Source organism: Pelophylax lessonae (assembly GCF_965119305.1).
Source record: "Pelophylax lessonae genome assembly, chromosome: 1".
NCBI classification, from domain to species: domain Eukaryota; kingdom Metazoa; phylum Chordata; class Amphibia; order Anura; family Ranidae; genus Pelophylax; species Pelophylax lessonae.
Window position 1 is genome coordinate 741758969 of NC_138768.1, and position 25696 is coordinate 741784664.

A 25696-nucleotide genomic window follows, 5' to 3' on the forward strand; every position below is an offset into this window, starting at 1 on the left:
CCAGAACAAATTACCCCATTGGAAGATTTCCCCTCCTGTCCTAGTGACAGTTAAGTTGAGATTTTTCTTACTGACAGCAGTCACCTGGACAAAGAGAGACGATGAATCTCTCCAACGTACACACAGACAGCAATAAAAACCGGATGGAGGTTCTAACACTTCCCCATACTATTCAACTAATATGAAACAAAAAATTGGCTTTAGATACAATTTAACTACTTGCTGACCGCAAGCAGTACATATACCGCGGGAGGTCAGCTCTATTGCGTGAAACGACGTACCTGTACGCCGTTTCGTGCAATAGCCAGTGGGGGCGCGTGCCATCGCTCCCCAGAGAGCCAGAACGGCAGTGTGCCTATGTGAACAAGGCAGACCACTGTTCTGTCAGAGATGAACATAGGGATCTTGTGTTCCTGCTATTTAGGAACACGGATCTCTATGTTCATCCAGTGAGTCAATCCCCCCACACATTTAGAAAGCACCCCCTAGGGACACAATTAACCCTTTGATCGCCCCTGGTGTTAACCCCTTCCCTGCCAGTGTCATTAGTACAGTAAATATTTTTAGCACTGATTACTGTAGTAATGTCACTGGTCCCCTCAAAAGTGTCAGGTGTCCAATCTGCCTGCCGCAATGTCACAGTCCCACTAAAAATCACTGATTGCCACCATTACTAGTTCAAAATAAATAAAAATGCCATAAATCTATCCCCTAGTTTGTAGACGTAATAACTTTTGCACAAACCAATCAATATACACTTACTGGGATTTGTTTTACCAAAAATATGTAGCAGAATACATATTGGCCTAAAATGATGAAAAAATGTAATTGTTTTAATTGGCTGTGTTTTATAGTGGAAAGTAAAAATATAATATAAAGAAAACTCCAATTGTGGTTAAAAAAAAAGGACATCAATTTTTTTTGGGTACGACATTGCACGCCCACGTAATTATCATTTAAAATAGCCCGGTGCCATATCGCACAAAAATGGCCTAGTCATTAAGGGGGTAAAACCTTCTGGTCTAGAAGTGGTTAAAGAGTAACTCCACTTTTGTTGAGAAAAAAATATTTCCTTCTGAGTGATCAAAGTACAATGCAAGGATTTTAACACATTTTGTTGCAGAGTCCTTTTTTTCCCCTGAAGAAATGGCTGTTTGCGTTCATGTGCAAACTGAATGTGAATGGAATGACTTTTTCATAAGTGATCAGCTGCTGCACTTGCAGGGCTCTAATGGGGGAAAGTGACAGGGTGTGAATCCCTTTAGATGTAATAAACCCTTTGGGAGTATCTCTCCAAAACTGAACTTTTTGTTGCAGAGGATGCCCAAAATTAGATTTGTATCTTACTGCAGACTTCTGGGAAAATCAGTGAATCATACAAGCAGGAAATTACATTTCTGGGGGGCGTTCCATACACCAGCTGTGTACAGAACGCCTCCAGGTTGCCATATTGCTTTACATTTTGCAGAAGATTACACGCTGTGGTTTGAAAAGCAGTTACAGCAACAGCTTTTGTTTTCTTTTTGGGATAAAGGTTTTACTTAATCAATAAAAGCTGAGCATTGGAAGCACACCTGTCAGGCATAAGGCTCTGTTCACACTTTTACGACTTCAAGGTCGGGCAAACTTTGATGCAACTTTGGATGGGTGCAACTGGGATATGACTTGTTATCCCTCTGCAAAGGCAGACCCACTGTTGCATCACTATTGCATGTAATACATTCATTTAAGACTTTCATGCAATTTGTGAGAGTTAACATTGATGTCTATGACTCTCAGGTTTCATGAAAGGTGGACCAAAGCAGTGCATGAACTACTTTAAAGTCACCGTGACTTTAACCACTTGCTTACCACCCGCCGCAGATTTACTGCGGCAGGCTGGCTCGGCTGTGCAAAACTACGTAGCTTTACATTGTTCGCTCGCATGGGGCCACTAGGCAGCGGGGATGCAGATGCATGGGGCCAGCAACCGTGATTGCTGCCGGGCACCTGCGATCGCTCCCCGCTGAAAGAGAAGAAAGGTCAGCTGTTGTACACAGCAGACCGTTCTTCTCTCTGAAATGATCACAGAGCGCCTGTGATCCTTCTATATTGGATCACAGGTCTCTGTGGTCATTTCACAGGCCCATCCCCCGTACAGTTAGAAAACACTCCCCTAGGCTCACAATTAACCCTTTTGATCGCCACTGTGTTAACCCCTTCCCTGCCAGTGTCATTATTACAGTAACAGTGCATATTTTTAGCACTGATTACTGTGGTAACGTCACCGGTGCCCCCAAAAGTTTCAAAAATGTCAGTTAGGGGTCCGATCTGTCTTTTGCGCAAACCAATCAAAATATGCTTATTGCGATTTTGTTTACCAAAAATATGTAGCAGAATACAAATTGCCCTAAAAGGATGAAAAATGTTTTCTTTGGGAATGTTATATAGCAGAAATGGAGAAATATTGTTTTTCTTTTTTTTTCAGAATTGTCGCTTTTTATTTGTTTATAGCGCAAAAAATAAAAATCGCAGAGGTGATCAAATACCACCAAAAGAAAGCTCTATTTGTGTAATAAAAAGGACATCAATTTTATTTTGGTATAGTGTCACACGACCGCGCAATTTTCCATAACGTAGTGCCGAATCGCAAAAAACGGCCTGGTCATTAAGGGGGCAAATCCTTCCGGTCCAGAACTGGTTAACATAGTATTATAGGCAATACTTATTTTGGAAAGAGTAAGGGAGGGTTTTTTTATTCGCCATCTGTGTCTGTGGCAATCCCTGCAAATTAAGAAAATTCCTTGGGAACCTTCAGGTCACCAGAATTAGTGTTCCCATTGAAAGATTTCCTATCTTTTACTTTTCTGGGGACAACCCAAAATTTGAGATTTTCTTTTACTTTCACTTTCAATGATAATGGTAAAGAGAACTAACAGAGAGGGTGAATCTCCTTAACGGAAACACAGACCGCAAAAAAACTGCCAAGTGTTCTAATCCCTTTTAATAATATCCAGACATATTATGTTATATATTACAAATGATTAATCAGATACTCGATTTTGTGCCAGCTCTCCATGGGTCCCCATTATCTGGGTTTATATAAAGTTTGTTTTTTACATTATATATTTGTGTACCTATGGAGAATTTGTTTTCACAATAAAATAGTTTATTTATTATTAAGGATTTTGAAAAGTTATTATTATTTTTGTATTTATATGTAATACACGGATTATTTATGATTTACAATACTTTATATACAGTGATAGCCCCCGTGTCTAGCTGTACTCATTTAAAGTCCCACATTTCTTTTCCCTCTTTGCCATATTTAACTAGGGATGGAGATAGCTAGACATTAAGAACAATAAGAGCCGGTTCACACTGATGCGGCTGCGGCGATCGCATGTAATGTCGGAGCGCACTGCTCCTTCATTGCATGCGATTGGCTGTGCGGTGCGAGTTTAGCCATACACTTTGTATGGCTAAATTCGCACCGCACCCACAGCAAAGATGCACATGACCCTTTTTTGCAGCCGCATCAGGATCAGATCGCACAGCGGTTCACACTTGTGCGATCCGATACTGTGCGAACTGCAAGATCGCACTGCGATATGCGATCAAACTGGGGGTGTCGTTAAGATTACATTGACACCCCCAGCGTATCGCATATGGCAGAGTGAACTGCCAGGGGTGCGTTTGCGATGCGGGAACAGGCTGCGAATTCGCAGCCTTCCCGCATCGCATAAGTGTGAACCGGGGCTAAGTGGCAGATCCACTTCCTTTTTTTGTCCCCCTTTTGCATAATATCCAAAAAAAAAAAAAAAAACGTTTTGCCTTTAGTTATACTTTAGGTCGTACATACATGAATGGCTATAATTGGAAAAATTGGAGTATAATCGCACAAGTGTGAATGGGGTGTAAATGGTTTGTCTCAACCCTCTAACTGCCATTACTGCTGGACAGCTTCGTCTGTTAAAGGATGTTGAAAAACAACACACTTACTGGCTGTAAAAACAGGCAAAAATAAAAATAAAAGCGTTAAAAAGGAAACTAAAGTAGTCTGCAATATATTACATTTTTGTTTTTGGATTTAACACAGCTTTAGGTGTCCAATTGACTTTTGGTCATTTTTACAATTGTAAGCTAGTTGAAAGTGGCATTAAATCATTGAAAATTGCTATGTGTATATCTGGCATTACCTTGATTAGACCATGGAGTTGGCACTGGCTGGGGTATTGTGTCTAACTGTGCATGCCATATTAACTGTACCGGAATAGGCTAACATAACCGTTAACATAACAGACTGCTTTGATATTCATGACAGTGCAATTCTGCAACATGCTTGTGTGTTGTTTTTATTTTGTCAGACTTGCACTTAAAAGCCTCATCAGCATGTACAGCCATATATAGGCTTCCTTGTAGTGTAGGTGTGATCTGCTAGACTTACAGGGCAGAATGGAATGTTATGCTATCTTGCCTCAAAAACATGTACAACCATAGCAAATCTGGGGTATTTAAATCTGATGCCTTATCTTTGTGCGGATGGAAATGCTAATTGTGCAATAGAGAAGTTCTGATTCACGCGGATAATTCTTTAACCATGGCAAACATTCTTGCTCTATTTTTATATCTTTCTTATAATAATTTCAGCATATGTTTTATTAACCAGAGACATGATGAATATAAATGCTTTTTATAAAGAACATTCGTTGATATGTTTTGAAAAAATGGTTGTTGACACTTATTGGCCTTCATAAATGCTTGAAAAAATACTGTAATCTAGCCCATGTATTGTTAACAGACTTTGCTAGCAATACTCAGTCAGGAGTCTATTCATTTTACCTTGCTGGACTAAATCGCAAATCTAAATGAAGGTGAATCATTCTGAGGACTAATGAACTCGTTCTACACAGGACACATGTGAGAGCTCCATAAGGCACATGTTTTTTATACAGTACATACATATCTATTATGGTAGAAAGAGAGTTAATTGGCACGGACTTTACTGGCGCATAATATCAAGTAGCCATACATAAAATCAATTTTTTGTTTAATAAAGTATTCATGTTAAAATATATTTCATTCTTTGAACAACGCAATCACATTAAATTTTTTTTTACATATTTTAACAACATGTGTACGCAGAAATATGTTTATTACATATGTACATCGCTGTGCCAATGGATGCCCAATTACCACTCGAATACCTGTGGATACATAGAATAACTTCCCTTTATATATTTCACCAACGAGCGTCGGTAACATAGCAGACAAGTAAGTATGAGTGTAAAATCTGGTGGTAGGGCACTTCCACTACTGAACGTCTGTATTCTGGCTCAGGCTCCAGAACAAATGGGCATCCATTGGCATAGCGATGTACATATGTAATAGACATACCGTATTTCTGTGTCCACATGTAAAAAAAAAATGTTATATGATTGCGTTGTTCAAAGAATGAAGTAGATTTTAACGTGAATACTTTATTAAACAAATGATTGATTTTATCTATTGCTACTTGATATTATGTGCCAGTAAAGTCCGTGCCAATTAACTCTCTTTCTATACATGAATTAGGACGTGGCACTGACACCTTCCCATGTCCACGGTAATCGCCCCATTGGGACATAGCATTTTTCTATTTGTTAAGGTAGTGTAACAAATTATTTACCAACCATGTCTTTTCAGCACTGACTTGTAATAGTCACATTTTCTTGCTTGGTGTCATTGCTAAATAACGCACAAATAACATACAAAAATATTCAGCAATATACCAAAATAGTTATTAAGCTAAAGACACCTGTAGACTGGATACCTTTGTCTTACCGGCACCATGTGGCATGTGCGGACAGTGATCTTCCATTGGGGACACAGCAAAGCAATCCCCAATGAATTTGAAAACATTTACTGAGCCAATGTACTCTTTTAGACTTGTCAGCTGGAAGTGCACAGACCACGTTAAAGAGCAAAAGTGAGAGGGATAGCTCCAAACTGAATTAAAATAAAGCCCAATTAAAAGAAAAATAGATATGCAGTCAGATTGATGTTGTAATAACAATCTGTGTTTCTATAGTCATTTGTGCAGTGTACCTAAATATGACTGTGCAGTCTAAGGCCTGTTTCACACAGGCTTCGGCTTGTATAAGGGCAGTGAGAAAGTATTAGCAGAGCTTTCAGCAAGCTTTGTTAAATCTTTTAAAGTACCACGCAGCTCCGGTTTGTAAATGCTGAACACAGATCCTAATGGGATTGTTTATTGCCACTTTAAAGGGTAACTCCACTTTAGTGGGGGAAAAAATAGTAAACAAAGAAAAAACAATACAGCGTTTATCATTGTGACACAAGTCATATTGTAATTCAATGTTATTAAAAATTCCTTTTCTTTTCAATCTGCAGCCGCTGTCATTTTCTGAAAATGCAATTGCAATATGACTATCTGGAGGTGTACTGTACACAGATTGTGTACTTTCCATCCCCCAGAAACATAATTTCCTGCTTGTGTGATTGGCTCACTGATTTTGTGTGATTGGCTCACTGAAGTCTGCCTAAGATACAAGTCAGATTTTAGGCATCCCCTGCAACAAAAATGTAATTTTTGGTGAGATACTTCCAATATGAACATGTCTAAAGGGATGCATGCCCAGTAGATTTCCTTATTTGTGCTCTGCAGCTGCACAGCTATGTGATAAATATGAAACCACTCCCATTAGACCCACTTGGCACAGGGGAACAAACAGAGATTTCTTCAGATTACCAAAAGGTAGGAATCTGCAACAAAGGTTGTTATAATCCTTGCAATATACATAGATCACCCAGAGGGGAATGCTGTTTTCTCAACAAAAGTGGAGTTGCACTTTAAACAAAAATGATATTGGGGGGCACACCCTAAAAACGCACAATTCTCTGGTTGGTGCTGCTAAAAGACCAATATACAAATTGAACCATATAATAGCGCACACATACACAGAAAAAAATGGTTTTGAAATTTTGCAAGGCTATTTAAAAACACCTGCTCTTATATATTAAATATGGGGATTTAGTCACACCATATGGCCATACTGTGCTTAAGCCCACCACTACGTCAAAGTACCCCATTTTCAGTGGGTCCTACACTAATCATAGAGAAGATAATCCCACTTCTCAAAACCATAGGGCAATACTCACTCCTCTAATGGGAAAAGTTTGCAGGCTGCAGACTCCTCTGCTGAAACTGCAATGAAGGGACACCTCCTGGAACTACTCACAGGTGGACCATGCTGATGAGGTTTTGGTGTGGGAGAGTGGGGTGCTCCGCCCATAAGTCTGGTCAGGACTATACATGAAACAAAAATGATATTGGGGGGCCTTGCAAAATTTCAAAACCATTTTTTTCTGTGTATGTGTGCGCTATTATATGGTTCAATTTGTATATTGGTCTTTTAGCAGCACCAACCAGAGAATTGTGCGTTTTTAGAGTGTGCCCCCCAATATAATTTTTGTTTCATGTATAGTCCTGACCAGACTTATGGGCGGAGCACCCCACTCTTCCACACCAAAACCTCATCAGCATGGTCCACCTGTGAGTAGTTCCAGGAGGTGTCCCTTCATTGCAGTTTCAGCAGAGGAGTCTGCAGCCTGCAAACTTTTCCCATGACAGGAGTGAGTATTGCCCTATGGTTTTGAGAAGTGGGATTATCTTCTCTATGATTAGTGTAGGACCCACTGAAAATGGGGTACTTTGACGTAGTGGTGGGCTTAAGCACAGTATGGCCATATGGTGTGACTAAATCCCCATATTTAATATATAAGAGCAGGTGTTTTTAAATAGCCTTGCAAAATTTCAAAACCATTTTTTTCTGTGTATGTGTGCGCTATTATATGGTTCAATTTGCACTTTAAACAAACTGCTAGCGGGCTGCAGAACTTCTTGAAGGTTTTTGAAAGCCGGCTAGCAGCTTGCTTAAAGTGGAAATCAACACTCTCTTTAGGTTCTGCGTTCAACATTTACAAACTGGAGTTGAATAGTATTTTAAAAAATTCAAACAAAGCTTGCTGAAAGCTCTGCAAATGCTTTGCCAATGCTTACTGTTCACACTGCTCTTATGCAAGCTGAAGCCCAGGTGAAAAAGGCCTAATAGGCACAAGAGTTAGACCAAATTCTCTCCGTAATTCACACAAACCTGGTTAGACACACATCTCTTTTTTTCTGCATAGCTGCTACTCAGCTTTACCTATACAGAGCACTGGAATGAAGGGCTAGAAATAGCATCAGAGATAAAAAGGTGTGAATCTTTATTTGGGTTTTAGAAAATGGGAAAAATGGGAATAAGGGTGAAGGTAGCAAGCAGCCATGGCACTGTAATAACAAAATAGAATACATACAGTTAGGTCCATATACAGTGCCTTGCGAAAGTATTCGGCCCCCTTGAACTTTGCGACCTTTTGCCACATTTCAGGCGTCAAACATAAAGATATCAAACTGTAATTTTTTGTGAAGAATCAACAACAAGTGGGACACAATCATGAAGTGGAACGAAATTTATTGGGTATTTCAAACTTTGTTAACAAATAAAAAAACTGAAAAATTGCCGTGCAAAATGATTCAGCCCTTTTACTTTCAGTGCAGCAAACTCTCTCCAGAAGTTCAGTGAGGATCTCTGAATGATCCAATGTTGACCTAAATGACTAATGATGATAAATAGAATCCACCTGTGTATAATCAAGTCTCAGTATAAATGCACCTGCGCTGTGATAGTCTCAGAGGTCCGTTTAAAGCGCAGAGAGCATCATGAAGAACAAGGAACACACCAGGCAGGTCCGAGATACTGTTGTGGAGAAGTTTAAAGCTGGATTTGGAAACAAAAAGATTTCCCAAGCTTTAAACATCCCAAGGAGCACTGTGGAAGCGATAATATTGAAATGGAAGGAGTATCAGACCACTGCAAATCTACGAAGACCTGGCTGTCCCTCTAAACCTTCAGCTCATACCAAGGGGAAGACTGATCAGAGATGCAGCCAAGAGTCCCATGATCACTCTGGATGAACTGCAGAGATCTACAGCTGATGTGGGAGACTCTGTCCATAGGACAACAATCAGTTGTATACTGCACAAATCTGGCCTTTATGGAAGAGTGGCAAGAAGAAAGCCATTTCTTAAAGATATCCATAAAAAGTGTTGTTTAAAGTTTGCCACAAGCCACCTGGGAGACACACCAAACATGTGGAAGAAGGTGCTCTGGTCAGATGAAACAAAAATCGAACTTTTTGGCAACAATGCAAAACGTTATGTTTGGCGTAAAAGCAACACAGCTCATCACCCTGAACACACCATCCCCACTGTCATACATGGTGGTGGCAGCATCATGGTTTGGGCCTGCTTTTCTTCAGCAGAGACAGGGAAGATGGTTAAAATTGATGGGAAGATGGATGGAGCCAAATACAGCACCATTCTGGAAGAAAACCTGATGGAGTCTGCAAAAGACCTGAGACGGGGACGGAGATTTGTCTTCCAACAAGACAATGATCCGAAACATAATGCAAAATCTACAATGGAATGGTTCACAAATAAACATACCCAGGTGTTAGAATGGCCAAGTCAAAGTCCAGACCTGAATCCAATCGAGAATCTGTGGAAAGAACTGAAAACTGCTGTTCACAAACACTCTCCATCCAACCTCACTGAGCTCGAGCTGTTTTGCAAGGAGGAAAGGGCAAAAATTTCAGTCTCTCGATGTGCAAAACTGATAGAGACATACCCCAAGCGACTTACAGCTGTAATCACAGCAAAAGGTGGTGCTACAAAGTATTAACTTAAGGGGGCTGAATAATTTTGCACGCCCAATTTTTTAGTTTTTTATTTGTTAAAAAAGTTTGAAATATCCAATAAATTTTGTTCCACTTCATGATTGTGTCCCACTTGTTGTTGATTCTTCACAAAAAAATACAGTTTTATATCTTTATGTTTGAAGCCTGAAATGTGGCAAAAGGTTGCAAAATTCAAGGGGGCCGAATACTTTCGCAAGGCACTGTATATTTAGACACAGACACAATTTTATTTTTTTCACTTATTTACCAATACATATTCAAGCTATAGTTATATATTGGATATGGGCTGAAAGTACACACTCTCAGGTTTAATTTGATGTTATGTACGTCAAAATCAGAGGAAAGGTTTAGGAATTACAGCTCTTAAGAATAGTCATCCCCCTTTTTCAAGGGACCAAAAGTATTTGGACAATTGACTCAAAAGCTGCTTCATGGCCAGGTGTGGACTACTCACATTCATATTTCTTCATCAATTAAGCAGATAAAAGGTCTGCGTTCAAAGGAGCTGTCTATGCAAGTGAAACAGGCCTTTGTAAGGCTTCAAAAATGAAAAAAAAAAACCAATAGCAGCACCATTAGGAGTGGCCAAATCAACAGTTTGGTACATTCTGAGGAAAGAAAAACGCACTGGTGAGCTCAGCAACATAAAAAGGCCTGGACATCCACTGAAGACAACAGTGGTGGATGATCGCGGGATCCTTTCTGTGGTAAAGAAAAAAAACATTTACAACATCCAGACAAGTGAAGGACACACTCCAGAAGGTGGGCGTATCATTGTCAAAGTCTACAGTCAAGAGAAGACTACAGGAGAGCAAATACAGAGGGTTCACTAAAGGGTTAACTACAAGGTGAAAACCATTCATAAGCCTGAAAAATAGAAAAGCCAGATTAGACTTTGCCAAGAAAACATCTAAAAGAGGCAGACCAGTTCTGGAAAAGCATTCTTTGGACAGATGAAACTAAGATTAATCTCTAGCAGAAAGACGGGAAGAAAAAAGTGTGGAGAAGGCTTGGAACAGCTCATGATCCAAAGCACACAGCTTCATCTGTAAAACATGGTGGAGGCAGTGCGATGGCATGGGCATGCATGGCTTCCAGTGACACTGGGTCATTGGTGTTTGTTGATGATGTGACAGAAGCAGCTGGATGAATTCTGCCATTTTTCAGAGATTTACTGTCAACCCAGATTCAGCCAAATGCAGCAAAGTTGATTGGATGGCGCTTCACAGTATAGATGGACAATGATCCAAAACACACTGCAAAAGCAACCCAGGAGATTTTGAATGAAAACGAGTGGACTATTCTGCAGTGACCGAGTCAATCACCTGACCTCAACCCAATTTAGCATGCATTTCATTTGCTCAAGGCAAAACTAAAGGCAGAAAGATCCAAATAACAGAACAACTAAAGACAGCTGCAGTTAGAGGCTGGCAAAGCATCAGAAAGGAAGAAACCCAGTCTTTGGTAATGTGCATGAGTTCCAGACTTCAGGCAGTCATTAAAAGATTCAGTAAAGGATTCTCAACAAAATATTAAAAATTAACATTTTTTTTTGATTCTATTCATTTGTCCAATTACATTTGAGCCCGTGAAAATAGGGGGGAATGTGTATAAGAATGGTTGCAGTTCCTAAAAATTGTACTTGATATTTATGTTCAACCCCTTGAATTAAAGGTGAAAGTCTGAACTTCAAATTCATTTGGATTGTTTTGTTTTAATTTTATTCTGGTGGCATACAGACCCAAAAGTATGAAAACTGTGCCTGTGTCCAAATATATATGGACCTAACTGTATACTGAGTGGTATCATTACATGTATTAACCAAACACAGTTATTGAAATACAATATTTTTTGCTGTAGAGATCCTTCATTTTACAGTTCTCATTGCTATCTCATGTGTAGGATGCAGTCCTTATATTTTGTATGATGTACGTAAATAGAAATAATTCAGGAAGCTGCAAGCACCAATGAAAACAACAAATGAATTATTAATACATCTATAAAAACAAGTAGCAATGTATTCAGGTAACTAGGGCATGGCTATTTTTGAAGCAGCTACCTGTATTGCTCCAGAGAAATGTCCAACCACAGATAAAATGGTTGTGGTTGATTTGTGCTTTGCCTCATCTGTATTGTTTGTTATGATGATGCATATTTTGACATGTGGTTATCACAATAAGTATAATTTTCCAGCCCACGGTATGGTATTTTTTGTGGTAGGGTGTGGTAATGTGATGCAGTAAGTGGGTTATGGACCAGATCATTACTAAAGATTATGTGGCCATATGGTATTTGTTCCTTTTCGTCATGAATAATACAAGAATTCCCGCAAATCAAAATGAAGGAATACATGGGTACATTTTTAGATAGATAGATCCATTGATAGATAGACAGATACATCTATAGATAGCCTTTTTGTTCTTGAGACATAAATGTGTTTTAGTTTATTCCTTATATTCTCCATATGCGGTTGCTTTATGTAAATATAATTTGATCTTCAGAGAGATGGGTACTATAGAGCCGTATCACTGCTTCTGTGAATGAAACCAGATACATGATTTGAAGATAGGTGGATGATTAAAAGGCCTGGTTCTTCCACTCATAGAAGCTGTAGTACCGGCTTCTATGCATGGAAGAGCTGGGGGGAAAAGGTGGGCATAGTCAGGCACTCTTGATGAGTACCTGTGAAAGGAAGAGGAGAGGAAAAGTAACAGAATAAATGAATAACTGAGGATAATCCTGAAAAGTGTTATAATATTTGAATACATTTTTTTCCAGGCCTCCTACAAGCCACTGTTGAAACAAATCATTGAAGAAATTTTCCACCCTGATCGTGCCGAGCCAATGGACATTGAACACATGTCTTCTGGCCTCACCGACCTGCTGAAGACAGGATTTAGCATGTTCATGAAGGTAGGTATGACCAGTGGGCGAGTAAAGCTTGCAGAAGCCCCATACACACTAAAAGTGTATCTCCTGGAAGAACAGCTGTATTCACTATACAAATGCATAGGGTATCTCACAAAAGTGAGTACACCCCTCAGATTTTTGTAAATATTTTATTATATCTTCTAATGTGACAGCACTGAAGAAATGACACTTTTCTACAATGTAAAGTAGTGAATGTACAGCTTGTATAACAGTGTAAATTTGCTGTCCCCTCAAAATAACTCAACACACAAGTTAATGTCTAAACCACTGGCAAGAATTAGCAATTTTCCTTCCCCGGTGTCATATGACTCATTGGTGTTACAAAGTCTCAGGTGTAAATGGGGAGCAGGTGTGTTAAATGTGGTGTTATCGCTCTCACTCGCTCATACTGGTCACTGGACGTTCAACATGGCACCTCATAGCAAAAAACTCTCTGAGGATCTGAAAAAAATAATTGTTGCTCTACATAAAGATGACCTGTGATAGATGAAGATTGCCAAGACCCTGAAACTGAGCTGCAGCACGGTGGCCAAGACCATACAGCAGTTTAACAGGACAGGTTCCACTCAGAATAAGCTTCGCCATGGTCGACAAAAGAAGTTGAGTGCACATGCTCAGCGTCATATTCAGAGGTTGTCTTTGGGGAATAGATGTATGAGTGTTGCCAGCATTACAGCAGAGGTTGAAGGGGTGGGGGGTCAGCCTGTCAGTGCTCAGACCATACACCGCACACTGCATCAAATTGGTCTGCATGGCTGTCGTCCCAGAAGGAAGCCTCTTCTAAAGATGATGCACAAGAAAGCTTGCAAACAGAAGACTAAGGACATGGAATACAGGAACCATGTCCTGTGGTCTGATGAGACCAAGATAAACTGATTTGGTTCAGATGATGTCAAGCATGTATGGCAGCAACCAGATGAGAAGTACAAAGACAAGTGTGTCTTGCCTCCAGTCAAGTATGGTGGTGGGAGTGTCATGGGCTGCAAGAGTGCTGCTGGCACTGGGGAGCTACAGTTTATTGAGGGAACCATGAATGCCAACATGTACTGTGACATACTGAAGCAGAGCATGGACCCCTCCCTTCAGAGACTGGGCTGCAGGGCAGTATTCCAACATCATAATGACCCCAAACACACTTTCAAGAAGACCACTGCCTTGCTAACGAAGCTGAGGGTAAAGGTGATGGACTGGCCAAGCATTTCTCCAGACCTAAACCCTATTGAGCATCTGTGGGGCATCCTCAAACGGAAGGTGGAGGAGCGAAAGGTCTTAAACATCCACCAGCTCCGTGATGTCCTCATGGAGGAATGGAAGAGGACTCCAGTGGCAACCTGTGAAGCTCTGGTGAACTCCATGCCCAAGAGGGTTAAGGCAGTGCTGGAAAATTGGTGGCCACACAAAATATTGACACTTTGGGTTCAATTTGGACATTTTCACTTGGGGGTGTACTCACTTTTGTTGTGAGACATTAATGGCTGTGTGTTGAGTTATTTTGAGGGGACAGCAAATTTACACTGTTCTACAACCTGTACACTCACTACTTACATTGTAGCAAAGTGTATTTTATTCAGTGTTGTCAGATGAAAAGATATAATAAAATATTTACAAAAATGTGGGGGGTATACTCACTTTTGTGAGACACTGTATATGTTGTTATCTTTTTTTGCCCAGTCACACCAGCCTGTACAGCAGGTGACACTTATTTCTTTTTTTTTTTTTTGTATATATGTGTAAAAACCTACACAGTTTTTTCAGCATTATTCTTCGCTTTGTTAATTCAGGCCCAAATGTTAGTATGCATGCAATGTATTCACAAAATTAGAGACTCCACTCCATTATGGTGCTTGAGCTGGCGCTTCAAACCATCAACACAATGCTAGCCTCTCACTGTGACTCTTTAGCTATCTTTATGTTATGGACATAACTTTAAAGCGGATTTCCAGCCGATTTTGTGTTTAATAAAAGTCAGCAGCTACAAAAGTGTAGCTGTAGACTTGTATAAAACACACAACTCACCTGTCCCACGATCCAGCGATGCAACTGCCCGAAAGCCTCGCTCCTCTCCCTCTCAGCGGCGCTGGCATCACTAGTGTGGGCACCCGGCTGTGACAGCTTGCGGCTTCACAGCTGAGTGTGCACTGTGCATGCACGAGTCATGCTGTGCGTCATGAATGGCCGGGCAATCTTCTGGGACCAGTGACATGTCCCAAATGTGGCATGTCAGGGGGTCAGGAGCACTTAAGTGGAAGTTCCACTTTTGGGTGGAACTCCACTTTAAGTGTATCCCTAAGTTGTTTCCCAGATACACATAGCGGCATAAGGCAGTTGATGAAACAGGATGACGACTGACCTTTACCACCTCAAGAGAAGGTCAACTGCAACTTTTATCTCACCCAGCTCACGACAGGATTATCCCTATTCATAAGCGTCAACCATTCTGATCCCTCTTCTATTGAATTGTATTGCAACTATACTGTCTCCCTTCATTTTGTAAAGTGTTGCGCAAAGTATTGCTCTACAATTTCCTAAAGCTGTCTTTTCAGTTATTGTACCTGTCATCCTTTTTTAGTTGGGTTTTCTTGAGGAGAGAGCAGTGTCAGACTTCCCACACTGACAACTATTGTAAGGAGGCACATCTGTAACGGCCACCAATCCAAGGCGTCACTACAATTTTCACTGTATTTTTTTTTGGCACTATGGAGAAGGAAGGGGCCAAAGGGGAAGCTAACATGAATCTGTGTCTAGACTGTGGACAGTAAAGTAATTGCATATTCCTAACAAGTAAAAAAAGAGCTTTAAAATGAACCGTCCTTGACATCTCTAGCTGCTTGCATAGTGAAGTAAATAATTCCTAAAAATCTAAATTAAGAGACTCTAAGGGCCCTTTTTTACATAATACACATCATACACACCATAATAATGTTTAGTGGCGATTTGCAGAGACCTAAAAACTATTTCAGAGATTTGTCCATGGTGGAAAAAAAAAACTTGAGTTTATTATGTTGTCTTATCACCAAAATAGCAGTGCATACCCCTGTCATTCACTATGCTGATATACAATTTTACATTTTTTTCTAAACTGAATTAATGTTAGCCGAACATAAAGTTCATCTGCCAAAATAACTTGCACTGCAATTTTTGGACTTTATATCCGGTACTATTGTAGGTCAGTATAGATAGAACATCATCATACAATTTTTCGTTTTTTCTTCTGGCTTTATCCTGTCTTTTGTTCATCTACTCTGTATTCTGTGTGAATAAAGCTTTCAGTAGTCCAAAGAGCACATGTGTCTGCATGTGTTGTAACAAGACAAGGCCAACAATAACCATTCTTAAATCAGAATCCCAGAGTTGGAGAAGACAGTGCTGTGACAGCAACAACAGCTGAGGAAATTCAAGGCTTGTATTTAGTTGACTTACATGGTTATTATCATTTAACATTGTAGGAGTAAATTATTTGTTCTTTTTGGTTGTGAAACATCTAAATAAGAAAAGTCTTGCATTTGTACACGTGCTTCGTTCATGTATCTCTAGCCTCGTGTGTCTGCAAGTGATAAAGTAATAATCCCTTTGCTATTGTTAATCTTTTGATACCTTACGGAGTAGTAAATTCTGAAAAGGCAGGCTTGTCAAAGGAGGTGACTAAACACTGTCTTTGATCTTTTACATATGAAGCTGCGTTATGTAAGTCCAGTCTGTTCTAAAACTCTATTATGCTTGAAATAGATCCAGCAGTTTCTTTTTTTCCTGATGTGCAGGCAACACTGGTATTGTATCATATTTATTTAGTTTGAATATATATATGTATTTAAAGCCCAATTCCGGCTTCATGTTTTTGTGTTTTAAAGTGGTAGTATACTATTTTTTTTTTACTTTTACCTACAGGTAAGCCTATAATAAGGCTTACCTGTAGGTACAATTAATATCTCCTAAACCTGCACGGTTTAGGAGATATTTGCCCTGCATGCAGCCGCTGACGCTAGTGGCGCATGCGCTCTGAAGGTCCAGGGGACCTTCAGAGTTCCTTGCTGGGCACTTGCCGGAAAGTGACATCATCGCAGCTCTGGCCACTCACAGCGCCGGAGCCGCCGAACCCAGAAGAGACGCCGAGAGAGCATGATCGCTCCCACAGTGGTGTCTGGGGGTCCGTGTCGGGGCTTCGTTTTAAGGTAAGTACAGTATTTATTTTTATTTTTTCCGGCAGTAAAAAACCGCTTTAATACATTCCATTAACCATTACAGTAAAATGTCAGTAGTGCTTTTTTTCCAATACTCACCCTTTCTTCCTTTCTTGTTACATTGATCCCCGATTTTCCTGTTATAGACACCCAAACAGATTTATGTCTGTGGTTACTTCCCAGAGAGATGAGGAAGACTTCTCCCATGCCACTGATTTTGCTGGAAATATGGACACACCGTCAAACTGAAGATCAATCTGCCACTCAAAAACATAAAAAGGATTGTAATGGGTTTTGTAAAGAGACTGTGGTTGTCTCCTTTCTGGCACAAAGCCTTTAAGTTAAAGTTAAAGCCTAACACTATTTTTAAAAATGTTCTTTTCCCCTCCTCCTACCTATCCTGCCTAAATTGTGTAAAAATGATCTGTATACTGAACTTTTTTAGTCCGCTGTAGTCTGGTTATCTGATCCTGCTGCTCTAGCTCCCCTGTATCAGTGAGCAGTGGTTACATAGCTACAAAGTTACATAGTTAGTCAGGTTGAAAAAAATCCATCTGGTTCAACCAACAAAAAAAAAAAAACAGTATTGAAAAACCCAACCATACAATCCCATATACACAACCCTATACCCGTAGTTGATCCAGAGGAAGGCGAAAAAACCCAGCAAAGCATGATCCAATTTACTACAGCAGGGAAAAAAATCCTTCCTGATCCCCCGAGAGGCAATTGGATATTCCCTGGATCAACTTTACCTACAAAAAAAATAAAAATTTAGTACCCACTTACTGTATATTAAGTACACCCAGAAAAGAATCCAGACTTTTTTTTAAAGCAATCTAGTGAGCTGGCCAGAACCACCTCTGGAGGGAGTCTATTCCCCATTTTTACAGCTCTTACGGTGAAGAAACCTTTCCGTATTTGGAGATGAAATCTGTTTTCCTCTAGACGTAAAGAGTGCCCCCTTGTCCTCTGTGTTGGCCCTTAAAGTAAACAACTCCACACCAAGTTCACTTAGGAGAGGAGGAAGCGCTGACAGAGGCTGGGGTATGGGAGCCTTTGGGTGATGTCATGGCTCCCGGAATTCCCAGTCGAACGTTCCATGACACAGGTGAGCTGGAACTGCAAGGTCATGTGACCAGACCAGATTGGTGCGGATAGACAAGATAGGTAGGAGGAGGGGGATGGAACATTTTTAAGAATAGTTAGGCTCTAATTCCATTTTACTGAAACATTGGATAGTGCTGCACAGATGTGGGGATGAGATAGAGATGAGTCATTTTTTGACACATTGGACACAAGACTTATGCACTTTGGAAGTTGCAATTGCACTCTCCAAGTGTGCTTGCTCCAGAGCTTAGTAAATGAGGTTAAGCTCTGCTGACTTCAAACATCTAATCATGTGCAAGCAAAAGTGCTATTTTTTTTTTTTTTTTTCATTTTCCTTGCACATCATTGGGTATTCTTTGCAAAGTAAAATGTCACCTCAATTCCCAAGCTCTGGAGCAACTGCACTTGCAGAGTGTAGCTGCACCTGCAAAGTGTGCAGTCTAATTGTCTTTAGTAAATCAACCCCATTTAGGTTTGTTAATACCAGGCTTTTTATAGTAGGCAGTAAAGATAAGTATGTAAAAAGGAGCTTTAAAGTGATTGTAAAGGATTTTTTTTTTTTTTTTTAAATAGCCGCTTGCTGTGGGAGGACTCGATCCTGAGCCAGGTTCTGTGTGTCTTTTGACACGCAGAGCATGGCTTGACTCTGCACCCCGTTCTCTCCTCACGGGCTGTGACTGACAGCAGTAGGAACCACTGGTCCCCGCTGCTGCCTCCTTGTCCAGTGCGGAGAGAGCACAGCACTGGATTGAGATTGGGCTCAGGTAAGCAGAAGTAAGTAAAAACCTTCTGCCTTTAGAACCACTTTAAGCTCCACATGCTGGCCAGGTATGATACTGCATGGTATGTGTATCCTATATTTCATAAATACCTGATTTAAAAAAAATGAACTTTTTTATTTTTCAGTGCTGCTCTTATGAAAACATATAGAAAAAAAAACACATTACATTTAACCCCTTCCCGACCGCCCGCTGCCTTTTTACTGCAGCAGTGCGGCCCCCTGTGCAAACCGACGTAGACCTACGTCGGTCGAGCGCCTGCAGCTAGGGGGCAAGCGTGGGCTGCCGATGGTGCACTTCCGCCCCCACTCGGCATCGCAGAAACTGATTGCCGCCTGACACCCGCGATCGCTCCCTGCTGAGAGAGAAGAATGGTCAGCTGTTGTAAACACAGCTGACCATTCTTCTCCCTGGAATGATCACAGAGCCCCTGCGATCCTTCTATATAGGATCACAGGTCTCTATGATCATTTCACAAGCCATGCCCCCCACAGTTAGAATCACTCCCCTAGGCTTACAATTAACTCCTTGATCACCCACAATGTTAACCCCTTCCCTGCCAGTGTCATTATTACAGAAACAGTGCATATTTTTAGCACTGATTACTGTAGTAATGTCACTGGTACCCCCAAAAGTGTCAAAAATGTCAGTTAGAGGTCAGATCTGTACGCCGAAATGTCGCACTCCCGCTAAAAATCCATTACTAGTAAAAAAAAAAAAATCTATAAAAATGACACAAATCTTTCCTGTAGTTAGTAGACGCGATAAATTTTGCGCAAACCAATCAAAATACTCGTATTGCAATTTTTTTGTTTTTTACCAAAAATATGTAGCAGAAAACAAATTGGCCTGAAATGTTAAAAAAAAATATTTTTTTTATTTTTGAGAATGTTATATAGCTGAAAGTGAAAAAATATTGTTTTTTTTTTTTTTCAGAATTGTCGTTCTTTTTTTTTTTTGGTTTATAGCGCAAAAAAATATAAATCGCATAGGTGATCAAATACCACCAAAAGAAAACTCTATTTGTGGGAAAAAAAAGGACATCAGTTTTATTTGGGTACAGCGTCGCACGACCGTCCAATTGTCTGGTGAATTAACGCAGTGCCAAATCGCAAAATATGGCCTGGTCATTAAGGGGGAAAATCTTCCGGTCCAGAAGTGGTTAATAGTACAATCCACCCAAAATGAACCACTTCTAACATATGTTTGGAAACTAGCAGTGATATCTACCTGCCTTTCCCAATATGCAGCCCACGTAGCTCAAACAGGGTGAGAAAGAAATAATTGTGTGCGGTAAGGTCAGATGCCTCTTTCAGGGTGAAAAACAATAGTGATCACCTAAGAAAAATGCAAAACTGGCCAATTGACTCTTCCAAGAGAGCTCTCAACTCCTTTTACAGTTTAAAGTGCTGCGTAAACTGTTGGCGCTATATAAATCCTGTATAAAAATAATAATATTGGAAAAGCCTGTTATTACAAAGCTTAGTGGCTCAAGCTAAAATGTCTGCAACCAGCAGTATACTTTCTCTCCCACTCTCAGTTGAAGCCCTATTGGAGGAAATGCGTCAGCAGGGGAGGCGTGCCGTCACGACGTCACTCGCAGTCCGCGCTGCAGCCGGACGCGAGCTGTTTCAGAAATCTCTCTGCTCCCAGTCTTCATTTACCGTTTGTGTTTAAACCTGTACATGTAAGTGCAATTCTTTATTTAATAAACATCACCAAAAGGTAATGCACTATTAGCGCCGGTTCACACTGCAGCGACGCTACTTCGCACCGTGCCGCGACCTCGGAGCGGCCGCCACGGACTTCATAACATTGAAGTCTATGGCGGTCGCCTCCGGGTCGCCCCAAAGAAGCTCCGGACCCTTTTTCTAGGCCGGAGCGACTTGTGTCGCTCCTATTAGAACGGGTCCGCAGCTTCCCTATGGGAGGCGACCTGCGGCGACCTGTGAGGCGACCAGGTCGCCTCACAGGTCGCCCTAGTGTGAACCGGCACTAAGTCTCCTTTATATATTTTATATAAATCGGAGAAACACCGTGGGAACCCTAAGCCAGTCACCAGGATTAAAGGGAGAGGGGAACAACGCTCCAGTTCAGATTCTTATCAGGGATTGACAAGCCTGTTTCTTTCCCACATCTGGTAAGGGGCCCATTTTGCTTGTTTGCACCGGTGTCTGTGCATGTTTGGAGGTGGATTACATCAGGGTATACCTATTATAACAGCGGGAATATACTCACTGCACTTACCTTTATCCGCCGGGTAAGGAGGAATTTCACCAGGTGGAGGGACATTCCATTCACTTTTGTGAATATTATTGGCTTGGACTTTCACATTATTTATTTTTTTCATTTTTCTCATTTTTATTTATTATAATTTTTACACACTGTTGGAAGTTTTTCCTCATTCGTAGAATCACTGGAATATATTGTATTATATCCAATTTCACGCATCACTGTTATATGTCAATTGTCTTAATACTCTAGAGTGTTGCAACTCTGTTATAATATTAGAGAACACATTTTTACCTGTGAAAAGGTTGATTTATCACATCACTTTTTAGTGGTTTACTACTCACCCATTGAATAAGCGCACTACCTTTTTTTCATTATTTATTCAATCATTCAGTAGCAGCTATTCACACATCAGTGCACCCATCTTCCTTAAACCTAATAGTCAGGAAATAGACAATGAACGTGAAAATGGGCAATGAATGTGAAAATGCATCCAACCCCTGTGTGTAATGTGTGAAGTGTTGGTTGGTAGGGTGAGAAGTGGGGGATCACAGCACCAAATGAGGGTATTAAGAGTCAGGGACCATCAGGTGGGATGAGGGGAGTGAGAAGTGTGGGGGGGGGGGCAACAGCATCCTATGGGGGGATGAGAAACAGGGGGAGGCAGTGGCATCTCATGGAGAGTTTAATAAGTAAGTTTAATAAGCAACAGTGCCAGGAAGTGCAGTGGGGTGAAAGGGACATCCAGAACACTCTGAATGCTCGGCCTCTTTTCAACACGGTGGAGAAAATAGCAGCTGGTGATATTCAAAATCTTTAGCGCCAACCACACTGTTCCTGCCAAATACTATCCAGCCCCTTGCTATTTTCCCCTCTGTGCTAAACGCAGTTGTGGGTGTTCTAATGCAATCCTGGAGCTTTTTGGGAAATGAGCAGCCATAAGGTTATCATTTTACCACCTTTCCTAGTAGCAGATCATTTTCAGACTGTTAGGCCGTAACAGTACAAAGCTGTTAGTGGCAATGTGACCTAGATACAGGTTTAGTCTGCCCCACACCAATGAACACTACGCCTGGTCCTACTACCCAAGCATTAGCCCTGTTGGTCTCCTACACTTCCAACCATATTTCTTTTTTCCAACAACAAAATGTTGGACTGCTTTGACAAATTTGCCATTGGGATGTTTCCATTGTTCTAGAGCCTAGGGGAATGAAATTCTATTTCTCAATGACTATGTAGTGGAAACAATTCGTAGATGTCTGCTAGATGTTTAGAATAATATTGTAGATAAAGATCTAAAATCTGTCCGGGAAAACATGATGCAAAAATCAGCCAACTTGGAATAAAACGTCCTCTGTATATATCTATTAATCTATAATAATTTGGAGAATGGCCATCTGTTTGTTCAGATTACTGGAAAAAAGATTGCACATGGAAAACACTGTAATGCTATCGATTCCGTATAATTAAAAAATATTTACAAAGTTTCAGCTTATAGTTTACTGCTGCCAGATAGATGCATGCAAGAACATATTTTGCCTTTATTAAGAAAGTTTACTAAGTTAAGTGATAGTATTAACTAATAGAGCATAAACTATGACTGACTATTTGAGGATTAAGTTACCCAAAGGAACCAATCAAATTTCACTTTAATGGATTCAGCCCAGTAAAAAGTGAAATGTAATTGGTAGTTTTAATTATTACATTGTATTAATGGGCATTGCACTTGCATTACCATATTAAATTATCCTTTTATGCATCCAGGGTAGGAATCTGAGCAGGAGTGCTACATGATGGTCAAAGTCTACCTGAGAACAGACTTTGAATATAAAAACTAAGTTTATATGCAGCTGGTTGTTTTCACACTTGTAGTGATCAGTTCTGGACCTGTGGCATTTCTGTCTTATGTACAAGAACTAGAGCCCATTGTAACCCATGGCTAGTGGCACGTGGCTGGGTTTGAACCAGGGTTCTTCCAGCTCTGTGTTGTGGTCCTGTTCGCTCTGCCACTGGAGAATCTGACTCTCTGCAGCTTACACTCAGCTTAGTACATCTGCTCCTGGGACTCTCTAGCGTCACCTGCCTTACAGCTGACTCAATCCACAATTAACCAAACCTAAATTACAGGACTTCCTGTGTACTGGGCCCATTTGTTGAATCTGTTTCCCTGGGTGTGTGATATACTACTGACTTACTGAACTTCTGGACTCTGACCTCTGCTTGTTTCCTGGATTACTCTCTTTGCCTGATAATTCTACATTACTCTACCAGTCTGTGTATGACTGCCTCCGACCACACTGGATTCTGACTTTGTACTTGCTGTTAGGATTTGTTGCTGACTCGGCTCAGGTACCTTACAGCTAGGCAGTAGTTTGAAGTGCTTAAAGTGTATCTAAACCTGAAAACAAAAATGCAGTGTATTGCAGCTCACCAGTCCCTAGATGTGGTAGCTGCATTATTTTTTTATTATTACTTACCGTTTCTGGACCGGGCCTTTTTTTGACACTTGTTTACAAGTAAAAATCATTTTTTTTTTTTTGGTAGAAAGTTACTTAGAACCCCCAAACATTATATATATATATATATATATATATATTTTTTTTTTTAGCAGAGACCCTAGAGAATAAAATGGAGATCATTGCAATATTATTATCACACCGTATTTGAGCAGCAGTCTAACAAATGCAGTTTTTTTGGAAAAAAATACACTTTTTTTAATAAAAAAAATAAGAAAACAGTAAAGTTAGCCCAATTTTTTTCTATAATATGAAAGATAATGTTACGTCAAGTAAATTGATACCCAACATGTCATGCTTCAAAATTGCACACGCTCGTGGAATGGTGACAAACATTGGTACTTTAAAATCCCCACAGGCGACACTTTAAAATGTTTTACAGGTTACCAGTTTAGAGTTACAGAGGAGGTCTATTATTACTTAATTAAGTAATTATAAATTATTGCTCTCGCTCTAACGATCGTGGGGATACCTCACATGTGTGGTTTGAACACAGTTTACATATGTGGGCACTAAAAAAGAAAAAGTAATTTTTTTCATAATGAAAAAAAATGAGCTCTTTAAAACTTTTGCTTGGAAGCAACGTATGACGTCCTCCAAGGCCATAGAGTCGAGTGAGGGCCATCTTGCCCTCGCTCAACTTCCTGCCTGAGAGGACAGCAGACTGAATTGATTTCCCTGTTACCAACGGCTCCAGTAAGCAGGGAAAAGGACCGGAAAGCAGTGGGGGGGGGGGGGGCACCTCTCCCACCGCCCATAAAGGTGATCCCGGGGCAAATCTGTGGCTGGGACCACCCTTATGTTAAAGCGGACTGCCTGCCCTTTTTTGCTATTTGCTGCCATAACTCCGGCATTTAACGTCAAATTACCGACGTAAATAAACGGTTGGCGGTCCGTAATTGGTTAAAGTATAACTAAAGGCAAATGTTTTTTTTTTCTTCTAGTTTTGTATAGAGTGGAGAGGGATTAGAACACTTGCCAATTTTTATTGCTATCTCTGGCCCATTAAGAAGATTCACCCTCACTATTTGTTTTGTTTACCGTTATCATTGAACGCGAAAGTAAAAGAAAAACCCACATTTTGGGTTGTCCCCTAAAAAGTAATAGAGGAGAAATCTTCCAATGGGGACACTAGTTCTGGTGACCTGGGGGTCCCAAAGGAATTCCCTTAATTTGTGGAGATTTCCTCTCACCTCCTCTATAGCTATGGGACAGAAAGTGAAGGCAAATCTCCGCAATGGGACACAGATGGTGGAAAAAAAATCTGGCAGGGGTTATTACCCTCCCTTATTCTATCCAAAATGAAAAAAATAAAGTTTGCCTATAGTTCTACTTTAAGTCTTTTTTCCCTATATTTTTATTTGGTGTTTTTGTCAGTGTTTGGTATTTTTCAACTTCCTTAAACAGATTAATCTGTCTAGCAAAAGTAGCAGTTAGATGAAGAGACAAACCATTTAACACTGATGGGTTTGCTTACAATGATTAGCTTTTATTCATTGATGTAAAGCCTTTATTTATATATAAACACTTTATTCATTGATGTAAACCCTTTAGAAAAATAAAAAGCCTGTTCTGTAAGTTCTTAAATAAAGTTAGTTGGAGTTGGGTTTATTTTATTTATTTATTTATTTTTTAGTTTATTTTTTTAGTCCATCTACAGCTATTAGTCCATCTAACATTACCCTATCCACAGGTTGACAATATTGCTGATCAAGGGTGGCTATAATGCTTCTTCATAGATTCAGTGGCAGAATGAGCATAGGCTAGGTGGATCACCGGGTGAAAATTAAGAGCGCAAAAGCCTAAATAAAACTATTTCAGATACCAGGATTTTAGGTTGCAATATATACATTTTAGTGATGAAAAGTAAAAAAAAGGTGCGCAAATCAGTAAGTAGAAGCAGCACTAGAGAAATATGTAGAAGAAGTGAAAGTGGATAATGCGCTTCAATAGTAAACCAACAAAATTGATGTGTAAAACAATCAAATCTTGTAGGTGCAAAAATAGTGCACAAAATTGGAGGACTTCAGAATAATGTGTAAACAAAATACAGTTCATCAATAAAGTCCATAATCAAACATGTGCAAATAATATGTTCAGTGGTGAGTCCACACTTAAATGGTGACTGTGTTCAAATTCCAACATAGTGAATGGCCTCTTACCATGTGTTAAA

At 40.1% G+C, this 25696-nt stretch overlaps 1 protein-coding gene across 1 annotated transcript in view; it reads left to right on the top strand.

Annotated features, from left to right (window-relative positions):
• The window catches only part of SCFD2 (sec1 family domain containing 2), an 876258-nt gene that overhangs the window by 792313 nt on the left and 58249 nt on the right, over positions 1 to 25696 (top strand). The window contains exon 7 of the mRNA XM_082272617.1: positions 12559 to 12693. Coding sequence (XP_082128743.1) covers positions 12559 to 12693 — 135 coding nt within the window. The remainder of the gene's footprint in view (positions 1 to 12558; positions 12694 to 25696) is intronic.